The sequence below is a fragment of the Scyliorhinus torazame genome, chromosome 30, assembly GCF_047496885.1.
Source record: "Scyliorhinus torazame isolate Kashiwa2021f chromosome 30, sScyTor2.1, whole genome shotgun sequence".
NCBI lineage: Eukaryota > Metazoa > Chordata > Chondrichthyes > Carcharhiniformes > Scyliorhinidae > Scyliorhinus > Scyliorhinus torazame.
The window spans coordinates 26,576,434-26,598,350 of NC_092736.1; the positions used below are offsets into that span (position 1 = coordinate 26,576,434).

Consider the following 21,917-nt stretch of genomic DNA (forward strand, 5'->3'; position numbering starts at 1 on the left):
AAGAATTTGATGCAAGCTGGGACACTCTTGAAGATGACGTCAAAATATCCATTGTTGGGGAAGTCTTGCAAGCAGAAGATATCTGTTGCTTGAAACCCGCAGCACTTGAGCAGCACCCGCTTCACGAAGAAATTGCTGTCCACAGGTGACTCCCCTTCCGCCTTCTTCGCTGTGACTCGGACAGTATTTTGCACTTCCCAGCCTGGTGGTCGGGATGCAGCTGCAGCCATAGCTCACACGTTGAGTCTAAACTGTATCGGCGTTAGGCCTAAACCAGAGGCTTAGACCAGCATGTAGATCCACCAATAGCAGCCAAGCTCTAAACGTTTCCTCTTCAACGACTTTAATCCCTCCGTGTTCTCCAATCCACGATCGACATCAAAATCCTCTTAGCCAAAAGATCGTGCTGAACAGCGCTCGCCTGATGTCTCTGAGACAAAGGGGTTGAATCCCAAAGCCTCAGGTACCTCGGGAATCTGCACATTAGAGTGAGGCTTACTGCCTTGCTCGAATTTGCAGATTTGCCAAAAACGTGATCATGCCGCAGCGAGCTGTTTTCCTGGCACAGTGCGTCCGGGGGACATGATCCACAACCTCCACAAGGCCGCAGAATAGTCAGGCATCTTGGGAGTCCATGAACGGTGCAATCAATGGTTGCATGGGAGTGCTGTGTGGAGTACCGTCCTCCCAGGTCCCCAAGATCAACACAGGCTTGAACTAGGGACCGCAGAGGCGCAGGAACGAGCCTCTTAATCATTCGATTAGGCGCACAAGGAAATAATTGCGCCTACCAGCTTGTAAATTGCAAATGTCACTCCAGAGTTCTCTCATCAAGGAGAGGACACACGAGACCTTGCAGAGGTACACGACCCTGCAATGGAAGGTGCATTATACAAGGCAGAGGTCACAGATCTTAGGCGTTCCAATAAAAACCTTCACAATGCCAGTCTTAATTTTGTCGCACTTCCCTCCAGCCTGTTTGCCCATCTTAAACAACACTTGCTTGCGTCCAATTTAAACAGCGACCTCCTCGGGTCGCAGGGCACCTGGAAACACGCCAGGCCTGACCTGAGTTCCGCATCGCGTCTCCTGATTATCGTTAACCTCCTATTACATTCAATCAGTACGAAATGGGGAGCCTAATTATATCTCAGCGGATGAAATATGGCTTAGGGGCAGCATTCTGAAGGAGCAAGCCGAGATTTAAATTACCATCCGTGACTGGGGATTAGAGAGGCTTCTTGAAACATTGCAAAGCCGACAGTAGTTTATTTCTGAGTTGATGAGTGACATTGTGATGCATCATTGGAGGTGGTTAGCATCGGGCAGCTTCTGATTTATGGTTATTTTTCTGCGCGGAAAGAAGCGATCAGCCCTGGATGAAGGTTTAATGACTGGAGCATCTGCAGGATTCCATAATTGTTATTAAATGCAAATTGTTATTAAATGCATTGCTTATTATTCCAGGACAACACATTCTGCTCCTTGCGTTAGTGTACGGTTATGTCCCTATTCAGGGGATATATCATTATTTTTAAATTATAATTATTTCGGTAATTGCAATCGTTTTGAAGAGGATGTCAATCATTTCTTCACGAGGTAAGATTGGCCTCCTGCCAATGCTTTCCGTTCGCCGCTCGCTGCAAAGCAGGCAGCTTCACAGTCTCTCCTGAATTGATATCTTTGCCTCACACGCTGCGAATCAGATTAACGTGCCCAGGGTTAATAATTACCCTTTTTCTGTTGTGTTATCAGCCGCTGGAGATCCTGCCGGATACCAACTGCATTCTGCTTCCTCCTCTTGGAGGTGGCCATCTGACGAAGGGTTGTTTGCCAACTCTGACTGATTTTCTTGCGGGTTGGAATTAAAGGGGCTCATTTGGACCCTCGAGCCAGTGCCGCCACTCAATCAGAATGTGGCTGATCTGTCACCCAACTCCACAGCCTCACCGTTGCCCCATATTCCTTAACCTCTATGTTTAAAAAAAAATAAAAAATTTACAGTACCCAATTCCTTTTTTTAAAAAACTAATTTAAGGGGCAATTTAGCGTGGCCAATCCACCTACCCTGCACATCTTTTTGGGTTGTGGGGGTGCGACCCACGCAGACACTGGGTGAATGTGCAAACTCCACACGGACAGTGACCCAGGGCCGGGATCGGAGGCAGCAGTGCTAACCGTGTCGCTCTTTACATCTATGCTTAACAAAAATCTACCAAGCTCCGATTTAAAATCAACAGTTGATCTTGCATCAATTGCCTCTAATTTTTAAACTATATAACCTGATCCTGGACTCCCCAACCTTGCAGAAAGTTTCTCTCGATCTACGCTCTACACTCCCCTTGACTCCTTTAAAGCTTAGATCAGCTCAGCACAACTAAACTCCAGGGATATCAGTGCTAGCAAGTGTAATCTTCTCATATAACTCGTGGCCTTGTGGGAATGCCTCTACCTCTGGGTTCAATTATCAGGGACTGGTTTAGCACAGTGGGCTAGACAGCTGGTTGTGATGCAGAACAAGGCCAGCAGCACGGGTTCAATTCCCGTACCAGCCTCCCCGAACAGGCGCCGGAATGTGGACTTCATTTGTGATGGAATTTTCAGGGAGTTCCCCACCGCTATTCACTGACATTTCGTCCGTTTTCTGGGCCCTGGGGAGTTTCTCACCGGTTTGACCCACACTTGGAATTTTTTTCAGGGTTGGGGAGCTGAACTCAGAGATCGGGCCGCCATTTTGAAAGGGTGCCCCGATCTCCAAGTGGAATTGTGGATCCCCCACACCTCCCACCCAGGGGAGATGTCACCCCCAAACACTCATGGGCACTACCCCAACCTCCCCCAAGTGAGGACACCCCACCATGGGGTCCCTGGGAACCCCCAAGCCCTCTTACAGCACCCCACCTTCCGGAACCCAACCTCTCAGAGACCCTGACTTAACTGCCCTGCACACCCCCCATCCTTCATATCCCCGTCACTATCCTTTCATGGGCATGGCCCCCCCTAGGGCCCTGACTCTTGGCAGTGCCACTCCGGCACCCCTGCACTGGCACATGGGCAGTGCTACCCAGCCATCTTGGCAGTGCCAGGCTGGCAGTACCAAGGTGCCTGTGTTCCTGGGGGAGGGCCAGGGGACCACCCTGAACTATCCCTGACCACCCAGGGGCCTCCAATGGCCCTGAGACACCCTGGGTGGCGTTCCGCCTGGTCCACATTCTTGTGGGCCAGTGCCGAGTGGTGCCCGGCTGCAGCCTCCCTGGGCAGGCCGCTGGATCGAGGGAGGCTGGTAGATCCCAGGTAGGTAGGCCTTTAGTAAGTTTATGACCGACTTTAGCGAGTGCCATTCGCCCCTCCCCTCCCCATTCTGGGCAGCATTCCGATTCCAACACCTCGCGGGGCTTGGGTGAATCCCACGAGGCGTGGAGGTAGCCGGGAGGTCCGTGAGAGGCCTCTCCCGAGATTCACCAGCCACGTTGTACTCTCGCTCGAGCGCAACACGGCCAATGAATCGCACCCTGTAGTGTGTGAAGAGACTCTAAAAAATATATCTAATATAACCCTTGGAGCTCAAATGGTATAAAACACAGCACCAGACCTGTAATTACTGAAAGTGCATGGCGTCTTCAAATAATTTTTTGCCATGATCACTTTCCTCTATTTCATCACCCCTCCCGATCTCTGTGACCTTTTTCAGCCCAACAACCTGCTGCAAACTCAACATTCCTTCAACTCTGGCCTATTGTGCACCCCCCACTTCCATCGCTATGTCAAACATCCAGGTCCTAAACCCAGCAATTCCATCGCAAAAACTGATTCCTCCTTTAAGTTGCTGCTTATAACCAACCTGACAAACCTGTCCTATTGTTTCCTTCTTTGACTCAATGTCACTTTTGTCCGATTAAGCTCCTGTTACTTACCTTGGGACTGTTTGACATGTGAATTGTAAATCTGTCAGAAATTACAATACCAGCTTTACAGAATATATTCCTTACACAACCTCATATGAGGCAGGACATATGTATGAAATAGTCTTTCTGCCTTTGCCTTGCAAAGTTACTTTTGAATTATGCAAATTTCAAATCCATAGCTTTTAGATTTCCTTTCTTTAAAGAATATTTTTATTCAGAGCACCGTTCACACCTATCCTCCACCCCTGTGAGGAACCCATTCATATGCACCCTGATCAGGTGTGTCCTGTGCACCACCTTGAACAGTATCCAGCTGAACTCGCACATGAGGAGGCGAAGTTGACCAAACCCCGTTCACCCTCCCATTTTCCCTTTACTTCATCCATCAAAGCCTGCTCCGTCGACAATATCTGCCCATAAATATCCAAAATCATACCCTCCCCTAACTCGGCCAAGGACAGGACCCTGCCCAAGAGTGAGGGCAACGGTGCCAGGGGAAATGACGAAGCTCCCTTAAGTCGTGAACCTGCAAGTACCTGAATACGTTCACTCTCGGGAGCTGGAACTTCTCGAAAAACTCATCCAAAGGCAGCGGACCTACCTTCAAGAAACATATCCCTGAACCTCTCTAACTCCTCCCTCTCCCATGCCCTGAACAATGAATCTAAGCCAGGCAGCATAAACCTATGGTTCCGGTAAATCGGAGACAACAGTGACATGGAGCCCAGTTTAAACTGCTGCCTAAACTGATTCCAAATTCTCAAAGTGGCTGTCGCCAAGAGAATCTAGCAGGGGAAAGATGAGAGTGGTGCAGTAACCAGGGCCCTCAGACCTGACCCTATGCTCGAACCCTCCTCCATCTCCCCCATATAGTACCCCCGTACTTTATCAATATTTGCCGCACAATAGTAACATTACAGATTAGGTAATGCCAACACTGCCCCCACCCACGACTGCCTAACGCTTTGCAGAAACATCCAGCGACCCCGAAGAATCTTAACTGCCCAAACAAATAGATATCAATTTATTAACCCTGCAAAAAAAAAGCCTCGGGAAGAAAGACTGGGAGACACTGGAACAACAACAAAAACATCGGGAGAATATTCATCCTCACCGTCTGCACGCTTCCAATCCTGGGCCACCCGGATTCCCAGATATCGGAAGTTAGTCCTGGCCTTGCAAACGGCAGCCTCCCCAAATCAGCTCTGCTCCCCGGGGGTTCACCGGGAAATATTCACTTTTCAGCTTGTACCTCGAGAAGGAGCCAAAGCTCCTGATCAGCTTCAGCATCTCCTCCACATTGGACAGTGGGTCTGTGATATATAGTAGCAAATCATCCACATATAAGGACACTCTATGCTTTCTCCCTCCATGCTCTAGTCCCTCCATCAGGTGGATGACCTCAAAGCAATGGCACACGGGTGACCATGTCAAGTTTAAGAGGCACCAAGACAAGGAAAACGTCCTAAGGTGGGCAAAAGACCATCAAGACTGTAGATTGGACAGACATGAGGATTTATGGACGGACATGAGGATATATGGACGGACATGAGGATATATGGACACCATGAGGATTTATGGACGGACATGAGGATTTATGGACGGACATGAGGATATATGGACGGACATGAGGATTTATGGACGGACATGAGGATTTATGGACGGACATGAGGATTTATGGACGGACATGAGGATATATGGACGGACATGAGGATATATGGACGGACATGAGGATATATGGACGGACATGAGGATATATGGACGGACATGAGGATTTATGGACGGACATGAGGATTTATGGACGGACATGAGGATTTATGGACGGACATGAGGATATATGGACGGACATGTGGATTTATGGACGGACATGAGGATTTATGGACGGACATGAGGATATATGGACGGACATGAGGATTTATGGACGGACATGAGGATTTATGGACGGACATGAGGATTTATGGACGGACATGAGGATATATGGACGGACATGAGGATATATGGACGGACATGAGGATATATGGACGGACATGAGGATATATGGACGGACATGAGGATTTATGGACGGACATGAGGATTTATGGACGGACATGAGGATTTATGGACGGACATGAGGATATATGGACGGACATGTGGATTTATGGACGGACATGAGGATTTATGGACGGACATGAGGATATATGGACAGACATGTGGATTTATGGACGGACATGAGGATATATGGACGGACATGTGGATTTATGGACGGACATGAGGATTTATGGACGGACATGAGGATATATGGACAGACATGTGGATTTATGGACGGACATGAGGATTTATGGACGGACAAGAGGATATATGGACGGACATGAGGATATATGGAAAGACATGAGGATATATGGACGCCATGAGGATTTATGGACAGACATGAGGATTTATGGACGGACATGAGAATATATCAGTTTGGATGCTGAGAAAGTATTTGATAGGATTGAAATCCTTGGAAGGATTAGGCTTTTGTACAATGCCCCACCACGGGTGTGCGTACTAATGCCCTGAGCTGGGGTTATTTTCAACTGAATGGGGTACAAGACGGGCATTGTTTGCCATGGCAATGCGTTGCTGGTGAAGCAGACTCCTCTCTGGGAATGTGTTTTCACCAATAAACCAATAAAACACATCGGAGCTTGGCTTCTGCTGACAGTTCGGAGAAGAAAAACCTTCCAAAAATGGAAAGTACTCTTTTAGCTCTGCACCTCTACGCACTAAAGGCACTTCGGGCCTAGTTTGCCACACAGAGACACGAGAAAATAACATGGCCACGTGTGGAAATGATCATCGCCTCAGCTTTCTCATGTGCTGAGGGCTCCAATGCTGCAGAACTGCCCTGGCGTCTTTCCAGGACTTTGCCGCTAGCAACTGTAGCAAAACTTATTCTTCAAGTTTTTTTGTCCCCATAAAAGGGCAATTCAGCGTGGCCAATCCACCGAGCCTGCACATCTTTGTGTTGTGGGGGTGAGACCCACATTGACACGGGGAGAATGTGCAAACTCCACACGGATGGTGACCCGGGGCCAGGATCAAACCTGGGTCCTCGGTGCCGTGAGGCAGCAGTGCTAACCACTGTGCCACCATGCCGCCCTTGAGAAACCGAGTTAATGTTTCTAGTCTTTATGACCCTTCTGAAGAGGTGGAGAGCAAAAGAGTACTTTGCATCATTGGAAGGTTTTTCTTCTCAGAATCATCATTCCATGGTCGGAGTGCAAGAGCGGAAGGGTTGAAGGAGGAGGCAGCAGATCATAATAAATAAATAATCTTTATTGTCACAAGTAGGCTTACATTAACGCTGCAATGAAGTTACTGTGAAACGCCCCGAGTCGCCACATTCTGGCGCTTGTTCATGTACACAGAGGGAGATTTCCGAATTCTCAGCTGGTACGGGAATTGAACCCGCGCTGCTGGCCTTGGTCTGCATCACAAACCAGCTGTCTAGCCTACTGAGCTAAACCAGCCCCCTCAGGTGAAGAAACCACCAGCCAACATTGGCAAGCATATGTGTGCCTCACTCAAAACTGTATTATGCCATCAGTAAGTAATTTCAAAAATAAAATAAAAAATTATTCTCCTTTTTCACATTTTCTCCCAAATTTACACCCACCAACAATAAACAATAATCAGTAACGAATACAATGTCAATCCCCATATCAATAACAACGATCCCATCCTCCCACCAAACCCCAAACATTAGCCCGCATGTTCACATAAACAAATGACAAAAAGGAATCAGGAATCACCCATAGTCTCCATTAACACACACAGCCCCCCCCCCCCCCCCAACTAATGTTCGATGTTATCCAGTTCTTATTCATCATAATGAATAATGCCCATGAATTGTAGAACCCCTCCGAGCTTCCCCTCAGTTCATACTTAACCTTCTCAAGAGTCAAGAATTCCAACAGGTCCCCCCGCCACGCAAGGGCACAGGGTGGAGAGGCTGCTCTCCATCCCAACAGGATTCGCCTTCGGGCAATCAACGAGGCGAAGGCTACGATATCTGCCTCCACGCCCGTTTCCAACCCCGGCTGGTCCGACAGCCCGAATATGGCCTCCCGGGGGCCTGGGTCCAGTTTCACGTGCACCACCTTGGAAATGACCCAAAAACCTCCTTCCAGTAATCCTCTAGCTTTGGACAGGACCAAAACATATGAACGTGATTAGCGCCCCCCCCCCGCAACGTTCACACACATCTCCTACTCCTTCAAAGAATCGGCTCATCCTCGCCCTCGGGAGGTGTGCTCTGCATACCACCTTCAGCTGTATCAGCCCCAACCTCGCGCACCTCACACCAGAACCCCTCCTCCATAACCTCTCCCAACTCTTCCTCCCACTTTGCTATGATCCCTTCCAGTGGTGCCTTCTCCTCTTCCAAAATAGCTCCGTAAAGCGCCGACACCTTCTCCAGTCCCCATGTGGAGGCCGGTTCCACCGGGAAGCTCTGTATCTCCTTTCTGACAAAATCTCGAACCTGCATGTATCTAAACATTTCCCCCTGCTCCAACCCATTCTTCGCTTCCAGCTCCTTCAGTCCTGCAAACCGACCCCTAGGAAACAAATCTTTTAGCGTCTTAATCCCCTTCTCCTCCCATTTCCATCCCACCTCCATGGCTCAAATCTGTGGTTCCCCCAAATTGGCATTTTCCTTGACCCTGCCCCCAACCCGAAGTGTTGGCGAAACTGCCTCCAAATTCTCAATGAAGCTATTATTACCGGACTCCCAGAGTATTTCCCCGGGGCTATCGGGAGCGGCACTGTTGCTAGTGCTTTCAGTCCCGACCCCTGCAGAAACTCTCCTCCATTCTGACCCACTGGGAATCAACCCCTCTGAACCAGCTCCGCACCTTTCTCACTCTGGCCACCTTCCCTCCCCATATGAACGAGGAAATCCTTCCCTCAATCTCTCTGCAAAAAGCATTTGGCAGGAAAATCGGTAGGCATTGAAAAATAAACAGAAATCGCGGCAACACATTCATTTTAACCGCCTGTACCCAACCCGCCAGTGACAGAAGGAGACCATCCCACCTTGAACTTTCACTCTCCCCACCAAACTAGAGATGTTGTACCTGCGCAGCAACCCCCCCCCTCCTGGGCAACCTGCACCCCCAGATACCTAAAGTGAATCGAGACACCACAAAATACTCACTCTTGTCTAGATTCAGCTTGTACCCTGAGAAAGACCCAAATACTCAAAGCAGCTCCAATACTCCCCATCGACACACTCGGTTCCGACACATATAACAGCAAATCGTCGGCATATAAGGACACCCTATGCTCTATCCCCACCCCCCGCACTATTCCTTTCCATGCTCCCTAACTTCTTAAAGCAATGGCCAATGGCTCAATTGCGAGTGCAAACAGCAGGGGGGACATAGGACATCCCTGCCTCGTCCCACGGTGGAGAGAAAAGTATCTCGAGCTGATGTTGTTTGTGCGGACACTCACCCTCAGCTCCTTATATAGTAGCTTTACCCAGTTCACAAATCTTTGTCCAATCCCAAACCGCTCCAGAACTGCCATCAAGTACCCCCATTCTACCCGGTCGAACGCCTTCTCCGTGTCCAATGCCACAACCACCTCTGTTTCCTTCCCCTCTGCCGGTGCCATAACGACGTTCAATACCCTTCTAATGTTCGAAAAGAGCTGCCTCCCTCTCACGAACCCCGTCTGATCCTCACCTATCACCTTCGGGAGGCAGTCCTCCAGCCTACCCACCAGTACCTTCGCCAATACCTTTGCGTCCACATTCAGAAGTGATATGGGCCGATACAACCCACATTCCGTCGGATCCTTCTTTTTTTTAACAACAGTGAAATCGATGCCTGCCCCAAAGTTTGTGGCAACACCCCCTTCCCTATCACCTCTTCAAACATCCCCACCATCAGGGGCGCCAGTTTATCCTTGAATTTTTTATAATATTCCACCGGAAACCCATCCGGCCCTGCCACCTTCCCCGACTGCATCCTCCCAATCGCATCCTTTATCTCCTACTCCACTATTGCTCCTTCTAATGTAGCCCTGTCCCCCTCCCCTAACCTCAGGTACTCCAACCCATCTAGAAATTCCTGCATCTCCCGGTCTCCCCCGGGTGGCTCTGACCTGTACAACCTCTCATAAAACTCCTCAAAAACCTTGTTAATCAGATCCGGAGCCACCACCAACTTCCCTGCTCTGTCCCTCACCTGGAGAATTTCCCTTGTCACTGCTTCCCTCCGCAGCTGACCTGCTTATCTCCATGTTCATAAACTGCACCCCTTGCTCGTCTCAGTTGGCGCACCGCCTTCCTGGTAGACAGTCGAAGCTCGCCTGTAGTTCCTTCCTCTTTTCCAGCTTCGCTGGGTCCCCCATCTTCTGCATAACTCCTATCTACCTCCAACATCTCATCTATTACCCTCTGCCGCTCCAACCTCTCCTCTTTATCCACCCTGGCCTTAAACAAAGTTACCTCACCTCTCAACACCACCTTTAGAGCCTCCCAGACAACTGCCTTCGACACCTCACCCGTACAGTTGAAACCTACATATTCCTTAATTACCTTTTAAATTTTCTCACAGAACACTTGGTTCCCCAAAAGCCCCACATCCAGTTTCCACCCCGGTCTCTGCGCTGCCCCCTTCTCCAGCACCATATCCACCCAATGCGGAGTATGGGCTGACACTGCAATTGCCGAGTATTCCGACCCCTTAACCCCAGCCAGCAAAGCCTTCCCCACCACAAAAAAGTCGATCCGCAAGTATACCTTTTGGACTGCTGAGAAAAACGAGTACTCCCGCTCCCTTGGGTGCAGGAACCTCCAAGGGTCCACCCCTCCCATTTCCACCATTAGCTCAGCCAGTGCCTTCGCCCCCCCCCCCCCCCCGATGGAACCAGCAAGTGTGGCCGTGACCTGTCCAACCGTGGCTCCTGCACCAAATTCCAGTCCCGCCCCCACAATCAGTTTGTGTGTGTCCAAGTCAGGGATGACCCCAAACACCTTCTTCGCGAATTCCTACATCGTCCCAATTGGGACCATATACACTTAACAGCTCCACTAATCTCCCCTCCAGCGCCCCTGTCACAATCACATATCTACCCCCCTGATCTGCCACCACCTTCTCCATCTGGAAGCGTACCCTTTTGCTGACCAGCACCGCTACCCCTCGAGCCCTTCCGTCAAATCCAGAGTGAAACACTTGACTAACCCAGCCCTTTTTAAGTCTCACCTGGTCCTTCATCCTCAAGTGAGTCTCCTGCAGCATTGCCACATTGGATTTCAAACTTTTAAAGATGCGCAAGCACCCTTAACCTCTTGACCGGACCTCCTAACCCTCTCACGTTCCACGTGACTATCCTGACTGCAGGTCTCTCACCTCCCCCCCCCCCCCACTTATCCACCATCATCATACCACCGGGCCCTGTCCCATAAGCCTGACCCGCCCCCTGTCCATTATTAACATCAAACCCCTTCCCCCTCTCCCAAGAACCCCCCTACATTTCCCCTTGAAAAAACATCTCCCAGCATCAATCCCTTCCCCCCCCTCACTCACCTCGTAGGCCCATTGAAACCTGCTATCCAGGCTCCAATGTCCACAGCACTCCTCTCACCTCACTAGCCGACTTTAGTTAGCTAGCGCGGGTGGCTCCCCCCACCAAGGTATATCGTCCCCTCCCACCCAGTCCCAGAGAAAGAAACAAAAATAACAATCCAAACCATACAATTCACTAAAATAAGATATAACCGTCTCAACACAGAACGCCAATCAACCTAACCATTAACTTGAACTCTGTAACAATGCAAAGAGAAGTAAATTACAATACACATCAGTAAAAAGTTGTAGCATTTATACATTTTCCAGCTGCCCAAACACAGTCCACAGTCTCTCTTCCAGCTCCGCTCCTCACATCTGTCCCAAGCCTTCTGCCCTCATGAATGCCTCATTTTCAGCTGCCTCCGCTGTCTCGAAATAAAAGTCTTTGGCATTATACATTACCCTCAGCTTCGCCGGGTACACCATACCAAATCGCACCTCCTTTTTGTACAGTGCCGCCTTCACTCGCCCGAACGCCGCTCGTCTTTTTGCCAACTCCACCGTTAAGTCCTGGTCGATCTGAACTCCAACACCATCCCACTGCACCTCGCGCTTCTTAACACCTTCTCCTTCATGCAGTACTTATGGAAGCAGATAATTACTGCTCTTGGCGGCTTGTTCACTTTGGGCTTCGGCCTTAATGACCGATGACCTCGGTATAGCTCGTACTGGGAGGGGATCTCACCCTCCCCCATCAGCTCCGCCAACTTCTTAGCGAAGTATTCTGTTGGCCTTGGGCCCTCTGTCCCTTCGGGCAAGCCCACAATTCTCAAATTGTGCCGCCTTGAGCGTTTTTCCAAGTCCTCGAACTTTGCTCGGAGTCCTATGTTGACCTCCACCACCCTCTGCAGCTCGTCTCCCATCGAGGTGAACTGGTCGCCGTGCTGTGACATGGCCTCCTCCACTTCCTTCATCTTCTCGCCCTGCTCTCACCTCGGCCGATGTCTTTACCACAGCTACCCTCACTGGGGCGATTGCCTCCTCCACCAATGATTTCAATGCCACCGCCATCTCTTTCCTCAAGGCCTCCATGTGCCTTGCAAACTATTTTTCCAACTCCAGTGCCATCACCTCGGTCATCTTCTCCACCGTTAGTGGGGCCCCACCATGCGGTTCATAGAACATTACTACAGGCCCTTCGGCCCTCGATGTTGCACCTACCTGTGAAACCACTCTAAAGCCCATCTACACTATTCCTATAGAACATTACAGCTCAGTACAGGCCCTTCGGCCCTCGATGTTTCGGCTTCTGCCATCTTGTCAGCACTTTTCCTCGTCCTCTCATTCAGCGGCGAGCCCGTGTTTCCTCCTTTCTTCGACACTGCTCTTCGCATCCTTTAACGGCTTGTTTTTCCTTTCTTTTTTCTCCCTTCACCCTTCTGTACTTCTTCAATCTGTTTTTTCTTTGAAAATCAAACAATTTTTCTTCCTTCACACAAAAAAAAAGGGGAGAAAAAAAACAACTTCCACCAAACTTCTTTCTCTTCTTTTTTACATTCCTCCAGAGTTCCCCTGGGTCCGGCCTTCAGCCTTCTTGCCACATTCTAGGTGGGAGCCATCACGATGTGGGACATCCCACCTACATCACGCCCTGGCTCCGGGCCTGCCGCCTCAGCCTCCATTTGGCTCCGCCCCCGCTGCTCTGGCCTTCGAGCGCGTTGGGCCCAAGGCCCCAGCCCCTGCCGGCCCGACACCCACGCGGGGTTCCTCGCCGGTTTTCAAACCGGCCCGGGTAGCTGCCCGTGACGGCCCCAAAGGCCGACGATAGTCGGGGGGGGGGGGGGGGGGAGATCGAAAAATCGTGGAAATCCCCGAAAGCGCCGCAAATCGTGGCCACCGGTGGGAGCTCTTCTCGATGCGGCCGCCACGCTCGCAAACGCCACCGGAAGTCCATCTGCCATCAGTAAGTAATGATGCAGGTAGTTTATGTGTTTTGTTCTTTCATTTTAATTTTTTTTCCAGTTAAGGGGCAATTTTAGCGTGGCCAATCCACCAAACCTGCACATCTTTGCGTTGTGGGGGTTAAACTCACGCAGACACGGGGAGAACGTGCAAACTCCAATGATGCAGATATTTTAGACACTAATGTTTTAATTTACTAAGATTGGATCTGTCTCCGTCGAGGATTGCATGAGCACGTCAATCTGCAACGAGCAACACATCAGCAGTGCCGGAGGATTGGCTGCTCATCCTCACAGCAGCGTTCCAGTGAAGTGAAGCAGAAAAATGAAGAAAGGGAGCGTTTCAAAATCCAACTGAGAGGACATTAAGAAAATCCTGTCCGTTACAAGCCCAGGATTTACACTCTTACATTCCCCAAGAAAAAGCTTTCCCCCCCCCCTCCGTGTGGAAAGAAGAAAGATAATGAATTATTAATGTCCACTCCACAACATGTGATTAATTCAGCTGAGTTTACATCAATATCTGGAAGCAGATGAACAAGGTGGGCTCCCCCAGTCGCACAGCTCTCCCCTCACTGTATAACAACAGTCAAAGTTTCAGCTGAAACCAAAAGAGCAGCTCTTTTTCTTTAATGTCTTCACAGAAAGCGACAGTCAGCCTATATATTTTAATATATATTTTTTAAACTTAGAGTACCCAATTCAATTTTTCCAATTAAGGGGCAATTTTAGCGTGGCCAATCCACCTACCCTGCACATCTTTTGGGTTGTGGGGGTGAAACCCACGCAAACATGGGGAGAATGTGCAAACTCCACACGGTCAGTGACCCAGAGCCGGGATCGAACCTGGGACCTCGGTGCCGTGAGGCAGCAGGGCGAACCCACTGCGCCACCGTGCTGCCCTATTTTTAAAATATTAAACATGAATCGAAACAGCCTTGTTCAGATTCCAGTCCCTATACAGTAAGGCACATAATCATATTAATTACCAAATCAGAACATTCTATTAATCTTGTTTAATCATGGAGTTTACAGTGCAGAAGGAGGCCATTCGGCCCATCGGGTGTTGCACCGGCCCTTGGAAAGAGCACCCTACTTAAGGCCACACCTCCATCCTATCCCTGTAAACCAGTGACCTCACCTAACCTTTTGGACACCAAGGGCAATTTTAGCATGGCCAATCCACCTAACCTGCAAATCTTTGGACAATGGGAGGAAACCGGAGCACCCGGAGGAAACCCATGCAGACATGGGGAGAAAGTGCCAACTCCCCGCAGACAGTGATGAAGGCCGGAATTGAACCCAGGACCCTGGAGCTGTGAAGCAGCGGTGCTAACCACAAACGACTAACAGTTTTCATTTGGAGATGTTTTTTGAAGAGTACGAGCTGGTCTTTTACTGCTCATCTTCCGAGCTCTGGAATACACATCCAGTAAAACAGCTGTAATAAAATAGACTTTAAAAAATACATTTTCCTCAAGTATGAGGATATGTAGAATATGCTTTGATTTTTGTCTGAGGTAGTGTACACTGCAGTGGAATTAAGCGGTAAGAAAGTGGGTTGCAGTCCCACATCGTTCCAAACATCAATGGGATGTTCAAAGCAGGGATAGGATCCAGATTTGCATCCGAAAGCGCTTGCACCAGAAGTCCTGAATCTCAACCATGTAATCGTAGGGGCGTGCCTCAGGTGCACCACCAGAGGCAGCGAGGAAGAATCAATTCAAGTCTATTCTCACACAGCTGTTAATGACTGCTTTGCAGAGCACTATTTACAGAAGCCTGGGAATAAATGGCCCCATCTGTTGTAAAGATATCCAAGCACAATAGAATTATCGAGCTGGTGATTGGTGGGGGGGGGGGGGGGGGGGGGGGGGGGGGAGCGAAATATATAAAATGACATAACGAGAGGCCTCACCCCTAATAACAAGCAGCTATTTATCTTCTCGCTATCGGTCTAGCTTACCATAGAATGAGATGCATCAGTGGAACTGCTCCACTACAGATTTGTCACGCTGTGTCAATGGCAGTGGCCTGCTGAGAAAATAGAGGGGTGGGATAGGGGGAGGGGAGCATATTCTGCTGACTGTGTATTAAAAATATATCCTATGGTGGCTGCAGCTCTTTTTTGTTTCTATACAGGATAGTAACCAGAGTGACGGGGAGACAGGAGGGGTTGGATGAGGGGTTACCGATTAGGCAAAAGTGGCCACATTCGCAATGGAAGAGAAGGCGGTGTGATTGCTGATTTGAAAAGGGATTAGACATCGGCCCTGTCGAGATGTCTCACCTTGTCCAGAACAGGAGAACCAAAAGGACACGGCCCGTGCTTGAAGAGGGGGTCAATTCAAAACTAATCTGTGGATCGATGACTCCGTCACTGCCGTATTTGCGGCATTTCTGGCATGGCTGAGAACTAATCGGTAGAGACTGATTGCTATGACTCAACAAAACTCCTCGACTTTTGTCGCATCAAATGCCTACGTGAGAACTGGAGGGTCGCTAATATAATCCGACTATTTAAACAGGGATCCGTGGAACACATACAGGCCACCAACACTTAAAAAAGTACAACACTATTTTATTAAGTTAGAAACTGTTGAACATACTTTCACTGTGGGTTAACACGATGTTAGATTAAACTAAAGACCTATGCCTGTCCTAACCAGTCTATGCACTCAGCACATGGTGAAGATCTGTGCTGTAAGCTGTGAGCTCTGTCCTTCTAGGAGGCTGCATCCCGAATGAGCGGGAACTCTGGTGCCCTCCGTCTATATAGTGAGTGTGCTCTAACTGGTGATTGGCTGCGGTGTTGTGTGTGTTGATTGGTCTTGCTGTGTGTCCATCAGTGTGTGTCTGCACCATGATATACTGGTGTATATTATGACAGGGAGGTAGAGAGGAAACAGGGAATTATCGACCAATCAGCCCGAGGTCAGCAGTGGGGGAAATGGAAGAGCCCATTCTAAAAGATTGAATAACAGAGCACTTGGATAGCAGCGGCAGGATCGGACAGAGTCCACATAGATTTATGAAAGAGAAATCATGCTTGACAAATCGACTGCAATTCTTTGAGGACGTAACTGGTAGTGTTGATGAGGGGAAGCCAGTGAACGTGGTTTATTTGGACTTGCAGAAGGCTTTCGACAAGGTCCCACAAGAGGTCAGTGTATAAAATTAAGGCCCATGGAATTGGCGGAAGTCTATTAAAATGCAGAGAAAACTGGTTGGCTGACAGGAAACAAAGAGTAGGAATAAACATGTATTTTTACAAATGGCATGCAGTGCCTACTGTGGTACCACAGGGATAAGTGCTAGGGCCCTAACTATTCACATATATATACTAATTATTTAGATGAGGGAACTAAATGTAATATCTCCAAAAATGTGGATGACACAAAGCTAGGTGGGAGGGTGAGCTGTGAGGAGGATGCAGAGATACTTATATGTGATTTGGATAGTTTGAGTGAGTGGGCAAATGCATGGCAGATGCAGTATAATGTGGATATACTGCATATATTTACCAGACTGATTCCTGGGATGGCAGACTGACGGTTAGTATCATGTGCATTGAAGTTTAGAAGAACAAGGGGGGATTTCATAGAAACCTATAAAATTCGAACAGGACTAGACAGGGTAGATGCAGGAAGGATGTTCCCGATGGCAGGGAGTCCAGAACCAGGGGTCACTGTGTGAGGGTATGGGGGTAGACCATTTAGGACTGAGAAGGGGAGAAATTTCTTCACCCACAGAGTGGTGAGACTGAAATTCTCTACCATAGAAAGCAGTTGAGGGAAAAAGATTGTATGTTTTCAAGAAGGAGTTATATGTAGTTCTTGGGGTTAAAGTGATCAAAGGATATGAGGGGGAAGTGGGAACATGTTACTGAGTTGGATGATCAACCATGAAAAAATGAACAGCAGAGCAGACTCGAAGGGCCAAATGGCCACCTTCACAAGGGCAATCAGTGATGGGCAATAAATGTTGGCCTGGCCAGGGACACCCACATCCCATGAATGAATAAGAAATAAATGCCAATCTTCTTGGTGGTTCCTACATCTTTAGAACATTTTTTTTTAAAGCTATGGTGATGTTCCCAGCCTTCAGGGCGGCTGCTAAACGAACCAACAGCACATGATTTCCCCGGGAACCCATCAACCTCGGATAGTCAAGGGTTGAAGCAGAAGAAAAATGAACATTTCAGATTTGCGTTCCTGGGAACCAGGGTCATAAGAAAATAGGTTCCAGACATTGTGTCAACTCCTTTAATCAATGAAACAACAAGTAAATATGAACAAGGCCTTTTTTGTTTTTTAATTTGCAGAAATCGCAGGGATTCACTGTCCTGCATTAGGAGAGTACTCATGGCGAGGATGATTGGAATGTAGCTTTTTCTTGGCAAGGCTTCATTTTAAACGACCAGGTTTGTGAATTGCATGTTTTTTTTTTAGCTAAATTGACAGTACCCAATTCTTTTTTTTCCCAATTAAGGGGCAATTTAGCGCGGCCAATCCACCTACCCTGCACATCTTTGGGTTGTGGGGGTGAGACCTACGCAGACAGGTGGAGAATGTGCAAACTCCACACGGGACGGTGACAGTTTTTTGAATTGCATTATTAAATACCGAAGTTCTTGCATTTCTAGGTTGTCAACATGTTGGGTCCCTGAGTCATTGGTAAACGCATTGGAAGCTTGTTGGACTGTGGATTCATATTTTATTGGTTGAGTGACTGTAGATTTTATGACAGGCTGTGAAATTACCAGCTGTGGGGCTTTTAGCCACAAAGCACTCCAGAACGAGACTGGTCCCCGTTTGCTCTTTTCTTTCCACTATGCAATTTGTTTTTGCCGCATTAATGCCTTCTTCATTCCTTGATGAATTCTGGAGTCCAATTTCCCTGTTACAAACACAAAAAACAAATATACTTACTGGGAGACCAAGCAAGGAATACAATAGTATAAAAGCAAAATGCTCCAGCTGCGAGAAACCCAAAATAAAATCTGCGGAGAGAAAAAAAAAAGAATGGTTCTAGGCCGTGTCTCCATTTGACCACTTTATTCTGTAAGCAAGAAGGTCTGCTCGTAATATTCCAACAAATGCTAACGGGTTACTTTTTTACGATATTTAATGCAGGCTACATTGAAGATGACAATTACCTCCAATGACCCATTTATATGCTTCAAATATACCTCCATGAGACCATGAGATATAGGAGCAGAATTAAGCCATTCGGCCCATCACGTCTGCTCCACCATTCAATCATGGCTGATATGAATCTCATCCCCATCCTCCTGCCTTCTCCCCACAATCTCTGATCCCCCTATTAATCAAGAACCTATCTCTGCCTTAAAGAAACTCAGTGATTTGGTCTCCACAGCCTTCTGCGGCAAAGAGTTCCACAGATTCACCACCCTCTGGCCGAAAAGATTCCTCCTCATCTCAGTTTTAAAGGATCGTCCCTCTAGTCTGAGATTGTGACCTCTGGTTCTAGTTTTTGCTACATCTCCACATCCTCTCCACATCCACTCTATCCAGGCCTCGCAGTATCCTGTAAGTTTCAATAAGATCCCCCCTCATCCTTCTAGTCGGAGCTCGTCAGTTTCTCTACAAATGTCAAGATCAAGAACACCAAATCTTTGGAAAGATGGTGCATGGTGCGGTTATTGGAGGCAAGAATAAGACAAAACGTTCTCGTCCAAAGGATGCTAGGTTATAAGAATGAGTCAATCGAATTCACCGTGACTTGGAAAACAACAAATGCCATGTCAAAATGGTTGTAATGGGATGATATTCACTGTTCAATCAGCAAATTTCAAAACAATAAGTTATTTAAGATTGTTATTCTTGAGTGCAAATAACCTAATATATTATTGACTGAGGCGGCACAGTGGTTAGCACTGTTGCTTCACAGCGCCAGGGTCCCGGGTTCGATTCTCGGCTTGGGTCACTGTCGGTGTGGAGTCTGCACGTTCTCCCCGTGTCTGCGTGGGTTTCCTCCGGGTGCTCCGAGTTTCCTCCCACAAGTCCCGAAATACGTGCTGTTAGATAATTTGGACATTCTGAATTCTCCCTCATTACCCGAACAGGGGATTTTCACAGGAACGTCATTGCAGTGTTAATGTCAACCTACTTGTGACACTATAAAGATTATCATAAACAAATGGTTTCTGCATGCTCGATAACTGGCTCCGCAGCATCAAAATCCTTTTTCATTCATTACTTTCAATTACAAATTCCCAAGATACCGTTTCGAAGGAGAACAAGGGAGTTAGTTTCAGGAACAAAAACATATAACGCTGGACAATCTCAGCAGGTTGGACAGCATCTGAGGAGAGAGTACAGAGCTAACGTTTCAAATCTGGATGACTCTTTGTCAAAGCTGAATAGGATGAGATTTATATTACTTGGGGGGGTGGACGTGGAGATGCTGTCAGACCTGCTGAGATTGTCCAGCATTTTCTATTTTTGTTTCAGATTCCTGCATCTGGAATTTGCTTCTGGTTAATTTCAGCACCGTGGTCAATATTCATCCTTCATCACCAATCCAGATATTGTGAACACTATCTTATTGCTGTTAATAGGACTTGCTGTGTGCAAATTGGCCTCAGTATTTCTCACATTATTACTTACACAAGCCCTTCATTGGTTGGAAAGTGCTTTAGGAAGTTCTGAGATGGTGAAGGAAAAGTGCTTGCACTTTCCATGCATTCAGTTAGTTGAAGTGCATGGACACTTGTGTCAAAGGGCATCTTTTTTCTTTCTTATCTCGCTGATCTCAAGGTAGAGTTGTGCAGAGAGGCATGCATCATCGAATTGGAATCCTTCCTCTCCTCATGACCCACGACAACTGGAACCAACCTGCATCCATTCCAAACTCATTTACATGAAGATTCTGCCTTTGATGTGACCTTGTTTGGTGGAATCATACTCATTAAGATTGATATTGGTATGCCATACTTGTTAGCCAATCAACATGATTCCTTGCTTTCTGTGACAATGCTTACTGCTTATATCCACAACAGAATCCTTCAACAGATTTCCAACCCCCAGCCCTCCAACTTGTTAACATAAAGGGTAAGAACATAAGAACTAGGCCATTCAGCCCCTCGAATCCACTCTGCCATTCAATACCGCCAATCATGGCCGATCTCCTCTTGGCCTGAACTCCACTTTCCCGCTCGTACTTCATAACCCTTTAACTTATTACTAAATGTGCAGCACGGTGGCGCAGTGGTTAGCATTGCTGCCTCACGGCGCCGAGGTCCCAGGTTCGATCCCGGCTCTGGGTCACTGGCCGTGTGGAGTTTGCACGTTCTCCCAGTGTTTGTGTGGGTTCCGCCCCCACAACTCAAAAGATGTGCAGGCTAGGTGGATTGGCCCCGCTAAATTGCCCCTTAATTGGAAAAAATTAATTGGGTCCTCCTTAAATTTACTCAAATGTCCCGGCATTCACTGCACTCTGGAGTAATGAATTCCACAGATCACGACCCTTCGAGAGAAGTAATTTCTCCTCATCCGTGTTAAATCTCCTACCCCTTGTCCTAAAACTACGACCTCTCGTTTCAGATTGCTCCACAAGAAAATGCATTGGCTCTACGTCTACCTTAGGGACTGCACGGTGGCGTAGTGGTAAGCACTGCTACCTCACGGCGCCACGGACCTGGGTTCAATCCTGGCCCTGGGTCACTGTCCGTGTGTAGTTTGCACCTTCTCCCCATGTTTGCTGTGGTCTCACCCCCACAACCTAAAAAGATCTGCAGGGTGGGTCAGTTGGCCACGCTAAGTTGCCCCTTACTCGGGGAAAGAAAACCAATTGGGTACTCTAGATATATATGGAAAAAATACTTTGTCAATACCTTTTATCATCTTATATACCTCAATTAGATCTCCTCTCATGATTCTTGGCTCAAGGCGGCTTTACTCCTGACACAGTCCTCAGTTCCAACGTGTATACATTCCAGGCACTTAACAGATCCTCACTTTGCCAGAGGGGCCAGTGTGAAAGTATGTGCATAAGTCAATCGATAGCAGCCAGAAGCAAAGATGCTCCAACAGTGTGGAAACAAGCAACTGAGGAAAGGGAAGGCGAGGAAGAAAATGAATACTACGCTGAAACAAGGCATTCTATTTCACAGCCAATGAAAACTGACATCGAGTACCTATCCGTAAAAACAATCCTCATGCTGGCTAGCCAATTTGTTGGCTTCAATCCCAAGTTTCAAATGCAATGATACACTTTTACCCAGCGAGTGACTTCAGCATCCGAAAAAAGCATTAGCACGGAGCACTTCCAGCTACAATTACTGAACAACAGAATATTCCTTCATTTGCCTTATTGCAAAAACAGGTTGTGAAACCTTGTGTATTTTTGCATCAAGCACACACACGGATAAACAATTCGATTCTGGTGTACGTACACAGTGGAGTTCCCAGTGATTAACAGCTTTTGAAAGGGGCTCGAAGGCTACACAACACTCGAGCAGGAGGACCATATTTTCTCTTCTCCTT

The 21,917-nt window shown here is 47.9% G+C and overlaps 1 protein-coding gene across 1 annotated transcript in view; it reads right to left on the reverse strand.

Annotated features, from left to right (window-relative positions):
* Positions 1–17,658: 17,658 nt before the first annotated feature.
* Positions 17,659–21,917, reverse strand: part of trip4 (thyroid hormone receptor interactor 4) — a 139,662-nt gene continuing 135,403 nt past the window's right edge. The window contains exon 13 of the mRNA XM_072493034.1: positions 17,659–18,306. Within this exon, the coding sequence (XP_072349135.1) occupies positions 18,239–18,306 (68 nt within the window). The 3' untranslated portion in view covers positions 17,659–18,238. The remainder of the gene's footprint in view (positions 18,307–21,917) is intronic.